The sequence below is a fragment of the Sceloporus occidentalis genome, unplaced genomic scaffold (assembly GCF_023333645.1).
Source record: "Sceloporus occidentalis isolate IW3139 unplaced genomic scaffold, rSceOcc1.0.p SCAF_1, whole genome shotgun sequence".
Classification (NCBI taxonomy): domain Eukaryota; kingdom Metazoa; phylum Chordata; class Lepidosauria; order Squamata; family Phrynosomatidae; genus Sceloporus; species Sceloporus occidentalis.
Window position 1 is genome coordinate 57884561 of NW_028316981.1, and position 17150 is coordinate 57901710.

Sequence of the window (17150 nt, forward strand, 5' to 3'; positions counted from 1 at the left end):
CTGTCAGTCTGGGCCTCAGTCTGGATGAAATGAAAGGCAGCAGCATGAGCCATCAGTCTCTTTAAAGATTGTTGGACAGAAGCAATGGTAAAAGGAGGTCTGCATACTAGAAATCCCAGAGCAGTACACAGTACACAGTGGAAGCAAAAATGTAGAATATGGACTTGAGTATGTTAGCTGATTTCATGAAGAACTATGTTATGTTCCCTCCCCCATTCCCTTCTCCTTTTGTGTCGTGTCTTTTTAGATTGTAAGCCTGAGGGCAAGGAACCATCTATTACCCCCTCTGTTGTAAGCCGCCCGGATTCACAGCGATTGGGTGGCATATAAATAAATCCTATTTATTATTATTATTATTATTATTATTATTATTATGTTTAATAATGAAGGTGTCATTGCAAGTATTCTTATGCTTTCAGCCATGGCCTGAAGATGCTCTTGAACGTGTGGCTATCAAGTTCTTGGAAAAGCTTGAGCTCACAGAATACGAACGTCAAGAAGTTGTTCCTATCTGTAAACATTTCCATACATCTGTGTTGTCACTTTCAGAAAGGTATCTTTCTATATACATATAGTGACAGAATTATAGAGTTGAAAGGTGTCCCATGGGCCATCGAGTCCAGCCTCCCACTCAATGCAGGATTTACAGCTGGCCCATCACTAGCAGGTAGACATCCAGAAAAGGAGACTTCAACACCACTCTAAATAATTGGTTCCATTGATGAACTTCTCTTTGTATTAATAAGTTGCTTGTAATGTTCAGTCAAAATGTGCAACTCATAATGTTTAGTCAACACTCCTGCAACTTAAAACCATTAAACCTGGTTTTACTTGTCTCCTACCTTTTTGTTTTTTCACTTCTCCTTAGAAACATATTTAAATCTGTACTTCTTCTTTGTTGTCCCTGTGCCTCACACCTGCACAAGCACCCTTTGGAACCTTTTAGAATGTTATGTCGGCATTTTGGTGGTAGGGTCACCTATCTCCAACAACCCTACATCAACTCTATATAAGAGGCTTACAGTTGGAACCACCATCCACCACTGCAGAAGCATTGTGACACATCCATGCACATGTGCACAAATACAAATCATACAGTTACCCATATGTTGTTCGTTTGTTTTCCATTGTGTTATATCAAGAAAATGGCTAAGTGCAGTTCTCACTTCCCATCCCAAACCACTTTCAGTTTTATCAGGCTACTTTTAACTTTAATTTTTTAAAAAGGCACACAGGAGATCTTGACCATAAATCTCCCACATCATAACTGGTCTGAATTACAATGAAGCAAAGGCAATAATTTTAAACAATTTAGGTTTTTTTGAGCTGAGTGAAATCTGAGGAGTTTACAATAAAACAGAACAATGAGAAATATACATAAATCAATATAAACACATTTGGTAAAGAATTTAAAATTAAAAAAATATTAAATAGGAACCAATGCTTCTAACATCTGATTAGGTAATAAGTATAGTATACAAAATTAAAATATAATAAACTAAATGCATTTCATTGTTTTGGATCTTCAGTAGTAATGGTTGATTATATTTTATATTTGCTTGTGATTTCATACTTCTAAGTTGTTTATTAAATGGTGCTTATACTGATTATATCCAACTTTGTATTCTCGTTTTGTTTTATCATGCTCTAGCTTTTTATTGTTGTATTTTATTATATTGAGTAAGAATATTTCCATAGTTCAGTGTTACCTAGGGGGAACTAACTGCACACAGTGACTGAGCTGTGTGTTAGAAAATGGCCAATTGCTAGATTTGAACAATGTTGGAGAATCATTGGGTAGAAATGGCATATTGCAATTCCTCTAGTTTCTGCTTTGAACAAACCCCAGTAAGAGAAAAGGGTGAGACTGGAGGTACCGTATATACTCAACTATAAGTCAACTTCATGTATAAGTCAAGGGCAGGTTTGGGGGGGCAAAATTAAGGATTTTAACATGACCCATGGATAAGTCGAGGGTAAAACTTAGGGGCATGTAACAAAGGATGAATCAAAACAAAACAATGCCAAAAATATTACAAAATTCCATCAGGCATGTTTGTGCTCACAGTAAAGGCTGGATGGATGAGAGAATAGAGTGAGGTCAGTGATTCCAGGAGATTATGCTTTTGTCTTTCTCCAGGTGATGTTTCCTTTTTAAAATAAGAGTTAAAGTACAGTACCTACACTGACACATGGATAAGTCGACTTGGGTTTTGGGGGTCAATTTTTTGACCAAAATTTCTAGACTTATACATGAGTATATACAGTACCTTCATAACAAACTGGAGGTGCCTTCAGAATATTGTGTGAGTGAGAAATATTTAAGATTTCTACCGCCAACTCATTTTTTGCTTTAAATCATCTGTCACCCTATCACCACACATGATAGAGTTCTGCATAAATGTATGGCATTCTAATACATGGATGGCTTCTACATAGCCAGCCCTTAAGACTAGGTATTGTAATTTCTAATTTGAGGAGAGGATAATAGCTAATTAGCAAGTTCTCAATCCTTCAGAAACAGCCAAAAATACAAAAATAGTATAAAAAATAAAAACAAGACAAGACAAAAATAGTATCCAGAAACAAACAAAAGATCCTTGCTTTTGAGTTCCACTTCTTTTGAGTTCCACTTAGAATGAAAAACTGTTTTGTCATGCTACAGGTTTTTGCAGGAGTTGGGACGACATAACTATGTTACTCCTACTTCTTATCTTGAACTTATAGCTTCTTTTCAACAACTTTTAACTCAAAATCGAGATACTATCATGAAGGCAAAGAAACGATATACTAATGGCTTGGACAAACTAGCTTTTGCTGAATCTCAGGTAAGTCAATTATAAAAATAGCAATTTGTTTAAAGACTAATCAATACACTGTGGTGTACGCTTTTCTGAAGTTGTCCATTTCATTGGACACAGGAAATACTGTATTATCAGAGTTGGTACATGTTACAGACAAATATTTAGAGGATGGACAAAACTGTAGGTTAGAAAGAAAGAAAATCGGAAAATATAGACATTGAAAATTGTTTTAATAATGGCCATCCTGAAAACATAAGACTCATTCTGTTGGTGAGCTGATTTTCACAAAAAGTATTTTTTTTTCTTTAAAGTTTCTATTCAAACATCAAAAGATGTATATCTTGATGAATTGCAATTTCATGTTCGTGAATGTGTTAGTCTATATCCACATGGTCCCAGTCCTGATCAGGGCTGCTGCCCCTGTCCCAAATGAGATGCTGGCAAAGAGCAGACTTTACCAGTTCTTTTTGCAGCCAGCTTTTCCTGGCTGGCTGCATTCTCCATGTGCCATCTGGCCACTCTGGGGGCATGTGTCATCTAAACGCCACACCCCCAGAATGGCCGGATGCCACACTTTACTGCCCATCTGTTTTGGACCAGAGATGGCCAAAAGCATAGCAAATTTCCCCCCATGCTTCCTAGAAGTCCTTTGGGAGTCTCTGGGAGCAAAACACTCAGGAAGTTCAGCAGGGGGAGTGTGGGCTTCTAAAGTCCCCTGCAGGACAAATGTAGCCCACTAAATTGCAGCAGTTGTCCATCTGTTTTCTATGTGCCACAAGACTCTTTTCAGCAACTGAAAATAACTCTACAGTATCCCTCTTTTAGTTGTGAAACCTCAGTAGCAGATGTGGCTCTTAAGGGCTGTTTACCAGCTGTCTCCTAGGCGTTAAATCACAGAAACTAATCTTTCCACTTAGTCTTTTTTTTTTTTTACTTTGGAGTAAAAAAGCTTCCTCAGCTTTTCACAACTGGATTTTCCCCATTTTTGAAAAGTAGTGCAAGAAGCCCAGAGAAGCCTTGGTTGCATATGGGCTGCCTACTGCTCATCCATGGTGTAGTGCAATAGGATCCGTCTTTGAGTTTTAAATCTTGTGTCTATCCTAGTAGGACTTTGCTGTGCAATAATCTCCTTTGTCTTGTTTCATTGAGATTTATTTTTATTACATTTTAAATGAGTAGTACTCAAACTATTTACCCTTGGGACCTCCTTGTACACCTACATGCATACATCGCGCCTGCCCCCCCTCCCGTTTGAAGTGGCATATGAATCATTTTTGTTGTTGTTTATTAATAGTGTGTGTTTTCATTCACACATTCATGTACATTCATGGTTTAACACTTTTTAAATAAATTCAATATTTAACTCAACTCATGTTTTACACCTAAAACAGTTTATTAGGAGGAGGAGGAAGCATGATCAGAGCCTCCAAATCTCATGCCCCCCTTGAACAACTCTTATGCCTTCTTGGGGGGCCCACCTCACCATTTGGGAACCACTGTTCTATTCCAAAAGCTCTTATCATTAATGATGTAAAGTTTTTTCTGACAATATAAGTAATTAAAATATATTTCTAGTTTTGTATAATACATGATTGGCAGCACAGTCTGGAAATTCAAGTACATATTTGCTCAGAGGTAAATTTTATGTTCAGTGGGCTTTAATTTTTTTAGCACTGAAAACTTAATGCTACATTTAAATGCTTAATTTATCTTTTCCCAATTTAATGTACTATAAAAGGTTGTAAATAAGTGTTGTTGATTTTAGGTTGGGGAAATGAAGCAAGAACTAGTTGATTTGCAGCCTAAATTGGAACAAGCTAAAGTGGATAATGCAAACATGATGAAGGTAAAATTCCTGAGCCTTAAAATATGTGTAGCCACCCTTGATTCAAATAATACTAGTGTTGACATTGGCGTAGTTTTAAGGGCCTGTGGGAAAAATCCAGTCCTCTGTTCTTCAGGTAAATTGCAATTCCTCTAACAGCTGTACTATTTGTCATTTTACAAGTAATGTTGGCACCCCCCATTCACTGTTACACATTTTTATCATAATCTTAGCTGTTATCAGATATTGTTTCAAAGATAATGCACTGTCAATTATAGTTTAATCGTCAAACATTTATTCATTTTCACATTTGCCTCTGACTTTCAAGCATATCTCATGGAGCAGATGTACAGGAAAAATCGGGCTGATCCCGGTTTTTCCCAAACCGGTTGGAAAGCCTTCTTTGGCATTGTCCACTCTGAAGCAGGGCCAAACATCCACAGGCAGTCTTCACCATGTGGCATCAAACAGCACCTCTTGCATTTCCTCCCCTCACCTCCCCCCATACATACACACCATTGTAGGAATATCACCCAAAATCAGAATTACCTCTCTTTTCCCACCCAGCTGCCATCCCATTGGGTGCCCCTGTGCCCCGTGTGACTGGCCACACAGTTGCTTGTGTCATGGGCCAGGAGCTACAAGACTAGGACCTAGAGAAAGAGTCTGATGAGAAGGCTGAAGAAAGGACCCAGGCATGCCTTCCAGACAGTGCACAGCCTGTTGCAGAGCAGCCTTGGCCGGTTCATCCTCTGGAAGTGCAGCCTTAGCCAGCAGGACAAGGGCAAGACTCGTTTGCTGATGAGGCAGAGGACACAGCTGGGGCCTTAAGTCCTCAAGCAAAGAGGAGGGACAAAAGGATCCAACAAAAGATAGAACAAAGATGCTCAGCCAGGCTGTGGGTCAAGCAACAACAAGCAAGCTCTGATTAGAACCAGCTGGTGTTGGGCCATTTGAGAGCTGAGTTTGCCTAAGACGAGTGCTGAAAGCAACTTGTCTGTTTTCTGACCACCTTTTCTATCCCTGATACATGCTTCCAGTCTCCAGCATTTCATACTTTGAACTTCCTGGCTTCTTTGACCCTTGGACTGTGTTGACCTTGATTCTTGTTGCCTCCCTTGACTTGGACTGCTTGACCAGCGTTTTTCTCATAACCAACTTCCACAGGCAAGGATGCTGGTAATTTACTGCCTCTGCCTGCATTATCAGTTGATGGTTCCCTTCCAGCCAGCCTGTGCAGATGTTTGGTGAACCGGGACAGTATGAGTGACACATTACTTCTACAGTGCATTAGTGCACCCAGTGACACATTGGCAAAGCACAATCATAGATACCCTCCATACATGCCCACCTTCCCCCCTTCACCTCATGACCTCCTGTTGGATTGTCTGTTTTGTGTATGTTTTAATGACATCTATTGCATTATTGGCAACCTGCCATGTTTGTCATGCTTTTGCATCATGGTGTGTGTGACAACTCAATAGTGCGATGGGTCGATGGTGCAGTTGCCCACTTGTGTGCGTGTATGCTCACATGACACAATGGAAAGCAGTGGCACTGGCAGTTACATCTCACCAACTCCAGTCTGCATGCTGCAGACTGCTTCCACACACTGCCTCAGGTTTCCCACATTTTCATACTTGCACTGTGCTGTTTATATGTCAGTGCAATGATGTGCATTTTACGCATTAAAACAGAGCTTCTTTTTGCTCTGGTTTTTAGCCCTAGAGTGCAGCTTTGTGTCAGTTTCTATCTGGTTTCGCATTGTAAATTGTCTGGATAGGTTGACTTTAAGATGGTTTAAAATCGTTTTATTTTATCATTGTGGACAACCCCTCAGTTACATTCCCAATGGGGCCTCACCCCATTTTCAAATCCTACACTATTCCAAGCTTCAGAATGAAACTACAGAAGTAAATGTGCGTGCACACACACACACACACACACTCACATACCTACATATTGAAACTATTACCTCATATTTTGCTGAATTTTCCCTGTTATCTATACAGTGAGGAATTCAGGAATTTTTCCACCATCAAGGTTCAGAAATCTATTTTTCCCCTTCCCTGGGTTCTAGTGTGGTTGAGAGGTAAAGATATGACAATTACCCATTTAGTTCCCATGTGTCTTACGGTTTATTGTGACAGTTGCACACATGTGTGAAGTAATTACATACAATGCTTGGGTGCTATAATTGATACAGATCCAGTGAATGTAACTTTTGTGGACTGTTCCTTTGCATTTTAGAAGAACATGTTTCCATCAGAAGTTACCAACACCTCATTCCATTATACATGTATTCTTTCTATAGGTAATTGAGAAAGAGTCTGCAGAAGTTGAAGCAAAAAGCAGAACTGTGAAAGTAGATGAAGAGCTTGCAACAGAAAAAACTGCAGAAGCCCAGGCACTGAAGAATGAATGTGAGAGTGACCTTGCAGAGGCAATTCCAGCATTAGAAGCAGCATTATCTGCACTGGACACTTTGAAGGCAAGCTAAATAAGTACAGTAATAGTATGCAAAAAAAAATCTAAATTATAAAATGGGCTATGATGGAATTATTTTGAGAATGGGTTGATTGAAGGGAAGGCTGTATTACGTATAACTTTGTAGCAGATAACATGCTATACAGGCAGAAAATCCAACATTCAGTTTTTGATATCTCCAGAGAAGATAGTACAGTAAAGAAGGTGTAAGTAATCCAATGATGTCGTTACAGAAGATTGGGTTGATAGGCTTGCCGGAATAGGCAAATCTGAATGCTTTAGAACTTCAAATGTTAATCCATAAATTGAAGGATATGGAAAAGCAGGAACCGAAGTTCCAGTCTTTCTGTATAATGCAGTATAGTGTCACATGACATCCTTGAGAGTCATTTCCTATCATCCTAACGGCCTGTTAAGGGGGAGAAAGGGGGAGAAAGTTTTAAAAGAGATCAAGCAATTATGCCGAAATTTCTTATTTTTCCAAGAAACACATCGTAAGGGATCTGACCCCATTCCAAAAAATTGTTTGGAAAGCATCGTGTAGTTGGGGGCATGGGAAAAGCTAAAGGGGTAGTGTGATGATCTCTGGGCCAGCCAACAAACACAGACACCCTGGTTTGGCCTCTGCCACTGCAGATCCCTCAGTTCCCTGGTCTTCTAGATCACCTTTTCCCATTCCTGATGAGTTAAGGGAACCTCCTGAGACCATCTCTATACCAAGCTGCCACCACATGATGAATTACAATGACCCTTCCTCCTAACAACACATCAGGACTTTGTTAGGAGAGTTGTAGTTTTTACACTTGCTAACTTAAGCAACAACCGAGCTAAAGGCACGTGAAAGGAATATCACAGAAAGCCAAGGTACTTTTTAAACAAAACGTTTTTATTCTAACTAAGGAATTCTAGAGCAAAGGTATCATTTACATGTAGAACCTCCTTGTTCCACAGGCAAAGAAATGTAGTCACAGAAAATACAGCCATTTTCTCCAAGCTAGGAAAATAAACACAAAACCTAGTTGCAACTAGCTAACACATAATCCTAGTCCTACTTACAAGATCAGATGGACTTTGTAGTCCTTGATGTTTCTGGATAGCTGTGAGCTTGAGTTCCCTGGCCCAGCTCCAACCAGCATCCTGGCCATCTCAGCCTGAGGCAAATAAAGCAAAAGACTCAGAAACCTCATGGTGGGAAAGTTCTTTTAAAACCACTGATGGGAAGATTCTCAAAGTTTGCGGTCCTGCTCAGCTGATTGGCCAGCTGGACATTTCGTCAGCTGTGATGTAACTTCATTAGAATGTAATGTCAATTAGCATGGACCTTCCCTCAACCTTTAATCCTTTGTTGTCTGGGAGAAATCTTTAAATGACTGGGGGGAGAGAACCCCCAGTCATTACAGGTAGCAGTTCTCCTGGACCTAGACAAATCATGCCCTTTCGTGGTAAACAATTTCAGGATACCTATGGATGCTATCTAAAATTAACAGGATAAATGCTTGGCCAAACTTAAACTCTGGGCACCTTCTATGCGCCCAACACAGGTCAGCACCAATTTACATCAGCTTTTCTGCATCAACTCAACAAAGTGACTGTTGGATCCATATTGCTGGGAGGTGACTCTAATGAAGTTTTGCACTTTTATCTCGACAGATCAAAGCCTTGTACATAATTTGGTCCAACGCCTTTGGCACAGATAATGTGATGTGGTACTACTTGATCCTTGGTGTACTCTGCATCCCATAGAAAAGGAATTCACCTTCTGTTCAGCAGCTCATAAAACATATTCTCGAACTGACAATTTCTTGGCTCTAAATCCCTATTAGATAAAACTTTAGATTGCACAATTCACTCAATCCTATATTCAGACAATTCTCTAGTAAAACTAAACTGGGTACCAGAATGACATTCCCAGGCTTCAAAATCTTGGCAGTTTAGACCAGCACTTATGCTGCATGATCCTTTTAAAAAAAACATACAGAAAACTATAGAGGCTTCCTATTTAGAAAATAGATCTAAAAACACTTCTGAGGCACTATTGTGGGGCACACTGAAAGCATTGCTTAGAGGCCTATTTATACAGGATGATCTAAGCAAAAGAAAATTGAAGAAGTGCCAAAACAATAAAACACAATACCAAGATAAGGATTCAGAGGCATTCATCAATGCAATACAGAGGTAGCATTCAACAGTAATGAAATAAGGCTTCATTCAAAATATCCAGCAATACATTCATTCAGTACAATCAGCATAATCAGTTAAGGAATGAAGTACAGCTTTCCCAAACAATATCAGTTAGAGACCTTGAGTCCACTTTGTAATGTGAAATAAGAGCCATAGGTTGGGACCAAGTAGCTGCCCATTCAAATGTCCTTGATTGAAACATGAGCCAGGAAAGCACAGGAAGTGGCAACTGCCCTGGTAGAGTATGCCAAATCAGATAACAGCTCAAAATTCAAAATGCTGTAGCTCTGCTATGTGCTTTCCCTCTCACAATATTAAACTGCATTTGTTTAATCTGTAACATTTTCAGATAATGTGTATTATTCATAAGTTAAAAATGTGTTATTTTAGCCCTCAGATATTACAATAGTAAAGTCAATGAAGAATCCACCTTCTGGTGTTAAACTTGTTATGGCTGCCATCTGTGTAATGAAGGATATAAAACCTGAAAAAGTTGCAGACCCTTCAGGGATTGGAGGCAAGGTAAAAAACAATAACTATAAAGCAATACATTTCTAATTGCAAAGTACTCTTTAAACAGACAGAAGATATGCATATAGGACAATAAAATAAACATTTTGAACATCAATGATATAGGCATATTCTGTATGCTTTACCTTGAAAATATCTTGAGATTCTATCTGTTCTGGACAGGAAAGTCATAAAGAGTGGTTTGCTACTGTTAGACTCCAAGGTATTCCTCTAATTTTCTCTATTCACCTCTGTGGAAGATTTTTACAGAATTAAGAGTTCAGTAGATGCCAACTGCCTTTTTGGAAGGTAGGTGCCTTCACATCCCTGTAGGTAGGTGACAGACTTTGCATCTGCCAAAAAAAAGTCTACATAGAAAATTTGGTTCACTATTTGTTGTGCTGTCCATTGTATGGTTGTCCTAGACTAGAGCATGTTTGTTGTCTCATTTATAATAGTGTAGTAGTTAGCCAATTCAGATTTGTTATCTGATGAGCAGCAGTTTATACGCTGTCATGTTGCACCTTTTCTAATAGCAGCAAAGGAAACTAGAATGAAAACCTTGAATTGCATTAATTGCAAGGAAGCTGTGATGGCTTGAGAGGGCTTCAGTTGGGAAGTGCTGCTAAGTGCTTTGATGCAGTTTCAAATGAAGTGTGTTTTTAAATGGCTTTTTGATAGTTTATGACTTCTTTTATTGCATTGTATCACTGTTTATTTGTTTATTTGCAATGGCCTATAACTAAAAGCAATAAAATATTTTGAATAGCGTGATAACCTGACTCACATTTGGAATTTTAGTGCAAAATAGTCAACTGTGACATAGTAGGAGACCTTGCATATATTCCCTCCAATTTCTTAAGATTTATCTGCTAGCTCCGTTGTTTATCGGAAAGTACTGAAATTCTTCTGGGAAACATTTCATTTTATATCAGAATATACAGAGCAGATTAAGCACCATATATGTAGTGAATAAATAGTAAGTGTCAATTATTTTGTTTTATTATTATTATTATTATTATTATTAACCTTTATTTATGAAGCGGTGTAAATTTACACAGCGCTGTACATGCAATCTTTTTAGTTAGACGGATCCCTGCCCTCGGGCTTACAATCTAAAAAGCCATGACACAGAAGGAGAAGGGAGTGGTGGAGGGAAAGGGTAAGAGGTCCAGCAGTTCCTCTCTACCTCCAAGGCCTGGACCAAGGCAGATGGACTGGAGGGAGGGCTTGGCTTCATAATGGATGGTTAATCATTTTCCAGGGAAAATACACTCTCAAGTAGGATAATGCATATACAGTACATAGCAATACAGGAAATGGTTTGATAAACAGGCACCAAAAGAACATCAAATAGTAAGCGACAATTATGCAATGCCTGGGAAGGCTTCTCTGGACAGGATGGTTTTCAACTCCGTTTTGAAGCTGGTTAAAGAAGTGATGGCTCTTGCTTGTGGGGGAAGAAGGTTCCAGGAGTGAGGGGCAGCAAGTGAAAAGGGGTGAATCCGTACATTGTACATCTTCTCTTCTAACTCCTGTCATCTTCATCCCCTGTTTATCTATGTGTTAATTAGAGAACTTTCTACATATTCATACTTTCTCTTATTTTAAAATATTTCTTTTAAAATATTTTTTATCTTTTGTTATAGATTTTAGACTATTGGGGACCTAGCAAAAAACTTTTGGGTGATATGAATTTCCTAAGAGATTTGAAAGAGTATGACAAGGATAACATTCCAGTAAGTGTTTTGTTCCTTTTCCAGTAATGAATGAGTTAAATTATGACACTGTTAGATCTAACAGGGTGTAATGTCTCTTTTGTCTAAACTTTAAATGCCAGTCACTCTTCAGATGGGAGAACCAGTTCCTCACATGTCACACAGGTGAGGACAGCAGCAGTGGACAGGCTGTATCCCTAGAAGTTATAGCCCAGGAACCAACTAAATATTGTAAAGAAAACAAAGGGCCCCCAATTCCATTTCCCCACATAATGTTTAATGCAGAAGATGATGAGGTACTTGCAGGACAAAGTCAGCAGGAAGGAAGCTCCCTCATCAGCAATTTTGTCTGCATTGCTTCTCCGGTCCAAAGCACACTGCAGAAATAATCCAGTATGAGACCACTTTAACTACCCTGGCTCAGTGCTAGGGAATCCTGGGAATTGTAGTTTATTGTCATACCAGAGCACTCTCATAGAGAAGGCTGAATGTCTCACAAAGCTACAGTTCCCAGAATTCCCTAGCACTGAGCCAGGGCAGTTAAAGTGATTTCAAACTTGATTATTTCTGCAGTGTGTTTTGGACCTCAAAAACTGTTTTAAACTGTTTTTTCTGCCTGGGCACCATACTGGATGTATACCAAACTGAAGGAAAACTACAGAGTAGGCCTTTTAAACAGAGAATCAAGAGGCACAGGGAAGGATTATGCATCTTCCTTTCCCACTTGCCAGTTCTCTCTTGCTGTGCAACACCATTTTCAGACTGTCTTGGCATACAAAGGTTTGTGAACACATTTGCCAAAATAACATGGATACATTGTAAGAGGGAATCAAATGCTAACAGTAACAGGTACTCATATTGGGTATTACATGGATAATAGGAGGCAAGTGGTTCATAGTACTATTATTACTAAACAATATTGTAAAACAAGTTGTCTTTTTTTTTTTAACATAGATATCCGTGATGCAGAAGATTCGTGCTGAGTATCTAACTAATCCTGAATTTGATCCACCCAAAGTAGCTAAAGCATCTTCAGCAGCAGAAGGCTTATGTAAATGGATTATGGCAATGGAAGTTTATGACAGGGTAGCAAAGGTGTGGTTTTACTTTAATTTTCTCTGTATCAAGAACAGTAAACAAAACATTATCAATGAAGAACTCACTGCTATATTAGATGCAGTACAGTACTGCTGCCCTCATGTTCTGCTTATGAGCATTCCAGAGGAATCTGGCTGGCAACTGTTTGTTTATGGAATTAATTGCCTCTCAACTCACTAGATTCCCCAGGTGAAATACTTAGGTAAAAATATTTAAAATAGCAGATACATACTAAAACAAACTGAAACCTCTCTTTAAAAGTAGTTCTAAACTAAACAACCAGAAAACAATACGAAACCATTAACAGTGCCCAAAGCCATCTCTGCTAATTTTAAAAACCAAAGATAGTCATTATGGCCTGCTACAAACTGAGAATGAATGGAGCCAGACTGAGCTCTCTTGGGAGGGAGTTTTGTAGTTGGGGCACTATTACATAGAAAGCTATGTCATGTTTACCTATACAGTAATTAGTCTTGCAAGGTGGTGAGACATGCAACAAAGCCTCTGCTGAGGATCTTAGATTTCAGACAGTCCATATGGGAGAAGGTGGTCTTTCAGATATCCTGACCCAAGCCATTTAGCCGTTCCCAATTTATCAAGAATACAAACTCAGACTAAAGGCCCGTTTAGTTCAGCATCTTGTTTCCCATAGTGGCCAGCCTGGTGGGATGCTTGCAAGCTGAGCACTAGGGGAACAAACTTTTGTCATTGTTGTTTCCCAACCACTGGCATTCAGATGCATGAGGCCTCTGATTTTGGAGAGAGCATACTATGTATACTGTTTGTTTCATTAAGATTAGCGGAAAGGGTTCCTTAATGCACTATTGAGAACTGGTCATAGAAAAGTAGTCAAATGAGTTTCAAAACTCATGAAGATGAAGGTTGAGTATTTCTTTGTATAAGCAAAGGAGCCCTGGTGGTGCAGTGATTAAATGCCTGTACTGCAGCCACTTACTCACAAACCATAAGGTTGTGAGTTCAATACCAGCAAAAGGGCTCAAGCTTGACTCAGACTTGCACCTTTCCAAGGTCGCTAAAATGAGTACCCAGATTGTTGGGGGCAGTTAGCTTACGGTTCTAAACTGCTTAGGGAGTGCTTAAGTGCACTCATAAGCAGTATAGAAATGTACTTGCTATTGCATAAACAAAACTAGCTTTGCTGTCTGGACCAGGATTCCTATAGGGAATACTGAGGATATGCACACAGTAATATGCATATATTAAATGCAAAGAGAAAGGAGATGTGCTGTGCCTTGGAGATGGAGTATATCAAGGTTAAAACTTTAGAAATTCAACAAATATTGATTATATTTATGTAGATTTAACTGTCAGATTCTTGAAAGCTTTGATGGGGAGAGATTGTATCATTGCTGCTTTTGTTCTATCTGCTCTTTCTCCTTCCATAGTCATCTAAGTCACTAGAACAAGAGAAAGAAAGTCTTTAAATTTTAGTTTTTTGTGAGTTTTTCGGGCTTTGTGGCCATGTTCTAGAAGACTTTATTCCTGACATTTCACCAGCATCTGTGACTGGCATCTTCAGAGAATCTTGAAACTTTGCCAAGTCATTTCCTTTTCCTGAAACTCTTGTCAGACCCTTTGTGTTTCTCCCTCTGGGGGTTACTCAAAAATCCTTGAAGACCTTGAAGACCAAGCAAAGAATTTGGCTGGGTAATGTCTAACATAAATATTTTATTTTATTTGATTGATTGATTGATTGCACTTATATCCCTCTTTTCTCCCAAAATGGGATCCAAGGCAGCTTACAATAATTTTAAAAAGGTTCAACTGAAACATTAATTTACAAAAGTTTAAAAGGAATTAAACATCAACATTATTAAAAACATGATTAAAAACAGATAAAACACTTAAAAACACTTAAATCCTCCTTCCCAGTCATTTTGCTATAGTCACAAACCCAAATTTATCATTGATTGCATTGGAATGAGGGTAGTATTGTGTAGATATGCTCTTGTTTGTTTTCTAAGAATGAAGCAGTGGATAATTATTATTTAAATAGAACTCCCAAAGTTATTATTTATTAAAAATATTTTAAAACCATCCTTAGTCCTAACGAATTATAGGACAGTATACAAAAGATTAACATGCTATAAACATAATGCAATAACAGAAAAGCAACATCATTTAAAAAAAAACAGAAGCATAAAAACAGCAGAAGACAAAGTGTAAACCAGCTTTAAAATTTTAAATGCCTGAGCAAGTAACCTGGAACCAAAACATACAGACTGTTTATAGTTGTAGTCAAATTTTCATGAGGAGAATGTTCCAGAGATGTGGCGCTGTCATGTGAAGATTTTTTTTCTTTGTCCCTACACAACAAACATACCTTAGTCTGAGAATCTAGAACAGGGGTAGGCAACCTTTTTCAGCCGGGGGCCGGGTTGCTGTCCCTCAGATAACTGGGGGGCCGAAGCCAAAGAAGAAATAATTAAATAATTTTTTTAAAATTTAAATAAATAAATAAACCAGGACAAATGTAGGACAAAATTTTCAAATGTGGACACTTTTTTTAAAAAAGTGAAGGACATGCAAAAACATTTGCTGATTTTTTCAAAAATGTTAATATACATGCATGTTTCTGAGGCTTCTATAGACAATTGCCCCTGCGCTTGAGAGGCCAAAGGCCCCGGCGGCAATCAGCAGCAGGACCGGGCTGGGGCTGGTCCCAAGGCCTTGCCGGGCCGCATCCGGCCCGCGGGCCGCAGGTTGCCTACCCCTGATCTAGAAAAATCTTTCCTTGTATGATCTTAAGACATATGCAGGTTGGGACAGGAAGAAGAGCTCCCTCAGCTATTTAGGTTCCATTCTGTTTAGGGCTTTTGCAGTAAGCAGCAGTCCAATGAAACACTTCAAGAATTGATCTAATATAACCCCATCTGGCTGTAACTGTTAGAATTCTGGCAACCTCATTTTCTACTAATTGATACTTTGGGATCATCAATCCAACATACAGTGTATTATAGTAACCCAGTTGGGAGTTTACTCCTGGATCAAGCATGGATAAACATGGCTATCCCTGCCCAAGAATTATCTTAGCTGATAAACCATCCAAAGCTGGTAAGATGCATTCCAGGACACCTGGTTCTCAAATGACTGTGGGCCAAAACAGATGGCCCAAAACTGCCAGATTGGGTCCACTGCAGAGCCACGTTTCGTGGTGCAGAAAAAAGCAGCAGAAAGCCGCTCCTTTTTGCACTGGGAAAAAAGGTGCCTTTGTTGCTGTGACGGCAGTTTTTCAGAGTTCCAGCAGCATGCAACATCTAAATGCTGTGCTGCTGGAGTGCAAAAAATCTGCCGCCATGTGGACAGTGGGGTGGCTTCATGGTGTGTTCCCAGCATCTTGGGGGCATGTGCATACACTACGCCCCCAAGCTGCAGGGAAGACACCATATCTTGCCGGTCTCTTTTCCCCCTATGCTGGCTCCAAGCATGCCCACAAGCTACATACCTACTTAGAGAGTTCTAATTCACTGAAGAATAGTATAGAAATGACTTGCTATTGCTATTGCTCTTTTCAGCAGAAGTTGGATTAAAGGATCTAAAAAACTGACCACCCACTTTGTCTTCATTTTATCTGATTGTATCTATTTAATGGTTTTCCCCCAAATTTTAATTTATATATTTGTTCTTAAATGTGTGTGTGCTTGTGTCTGTATCTGTGTTTATGTATATGAATGATTTAGCAAACCTTTATTACAATATATTAAATAGGTGGTTGCGCCTAAGAAGGCCCGTTTAGCAGAAGCACAGCAGTCATTAGCACAGACTATAGCATTACTGAATCAGAAAAGAAATGAACTTAAAGCTGTTGAAGATCGCTTGGAAGCTTTGCAACAAACATTTGCCGATAAAACAGAAGAAAAGGCCCGTCTGGAGTTTCAAGTGGATTTGTGTGCGAAGAAGTTAGAAAGAGCAGAAAAGCTGATTGGAGGACTTGGGGGAGAAAAATCAAGGTCAGAAATAATATTATGTATTGTTTGACAAGACCTGTTACATATACAAGACAACACACAACACACTATTACTTATGCATGAGGACATACAATCCTTGTTGTCTAATTGTTATTAAAATGTTTTAAAATAAGAAAATTTAGCAAAATTCAGTCAATACATAGCCAATATTTTTAAAATAATAACAAGAACAACAACAACAACAATAAAATTAAAAATAATTTGTATCCTGCCTCTCCCTGTGGATTGAGGCTGGTTACAAAGAGAAATGTACAGCATTCCTACACTATTACATAACAAAGTTCTCTTGACAGATTAGAGTACATGAAAGCAATCTAAATTGAACAGCATAGAACATAAAACTAGCCAATCAGAATCAACACAAATAATGACAATAAAACAAATTTCTCAGTAACCTAAAATTAAACATACAGATATAAAAAATTGATGGGCCTACATTGCATTGGTCATCTGGTTATTTAAATGTGATAGTTAAATACACTACCCATGAAATTGAAGGCACAGAAAGGTCTTCACCTAATGATGACGCCAGTCAAG

The 17150-nt window shown here is 38.8% G+C and overlaps 1 protein-coding gene across 1 annotated transcript in view; it reads left to right on the forward strand.

The window, feature by feature from the left end:
• DNAH12 (dynein axonemal heavy chain 12) overlaps positions 1-17150 on the forward strand; it is a 149404-nt gene that overhangs the window by 92457 nt on the left and 39797 nt on the right. Inside the window, exons 46-53 of the mRNA XM_089522232.1 lie at positions 420-553; positions 2666-2828; positions 4570-4650; positions 6944-7120; positions 9688-9819; positions 11457-11546; positions 12480-12620; positions 16353-16594. Coding sequence (XP_089378358.1) covers positions 420-553; positions 2666-2828; positions 4570-4650; positions 6944-7120; positions 9688-9819; positions 11457-11546; positions 12480-12620; positions 16353-16594 — 1160 coding nt within the window. The remainder of the gene's footprint in view (positions 1-419; positions 554-2665; positions 2829-4569; positions 4651-6943; positions 7121-9687; positions 9820-11456; positions 11547-12479; positions 12621-16352; positions 16595-17150) is intronic.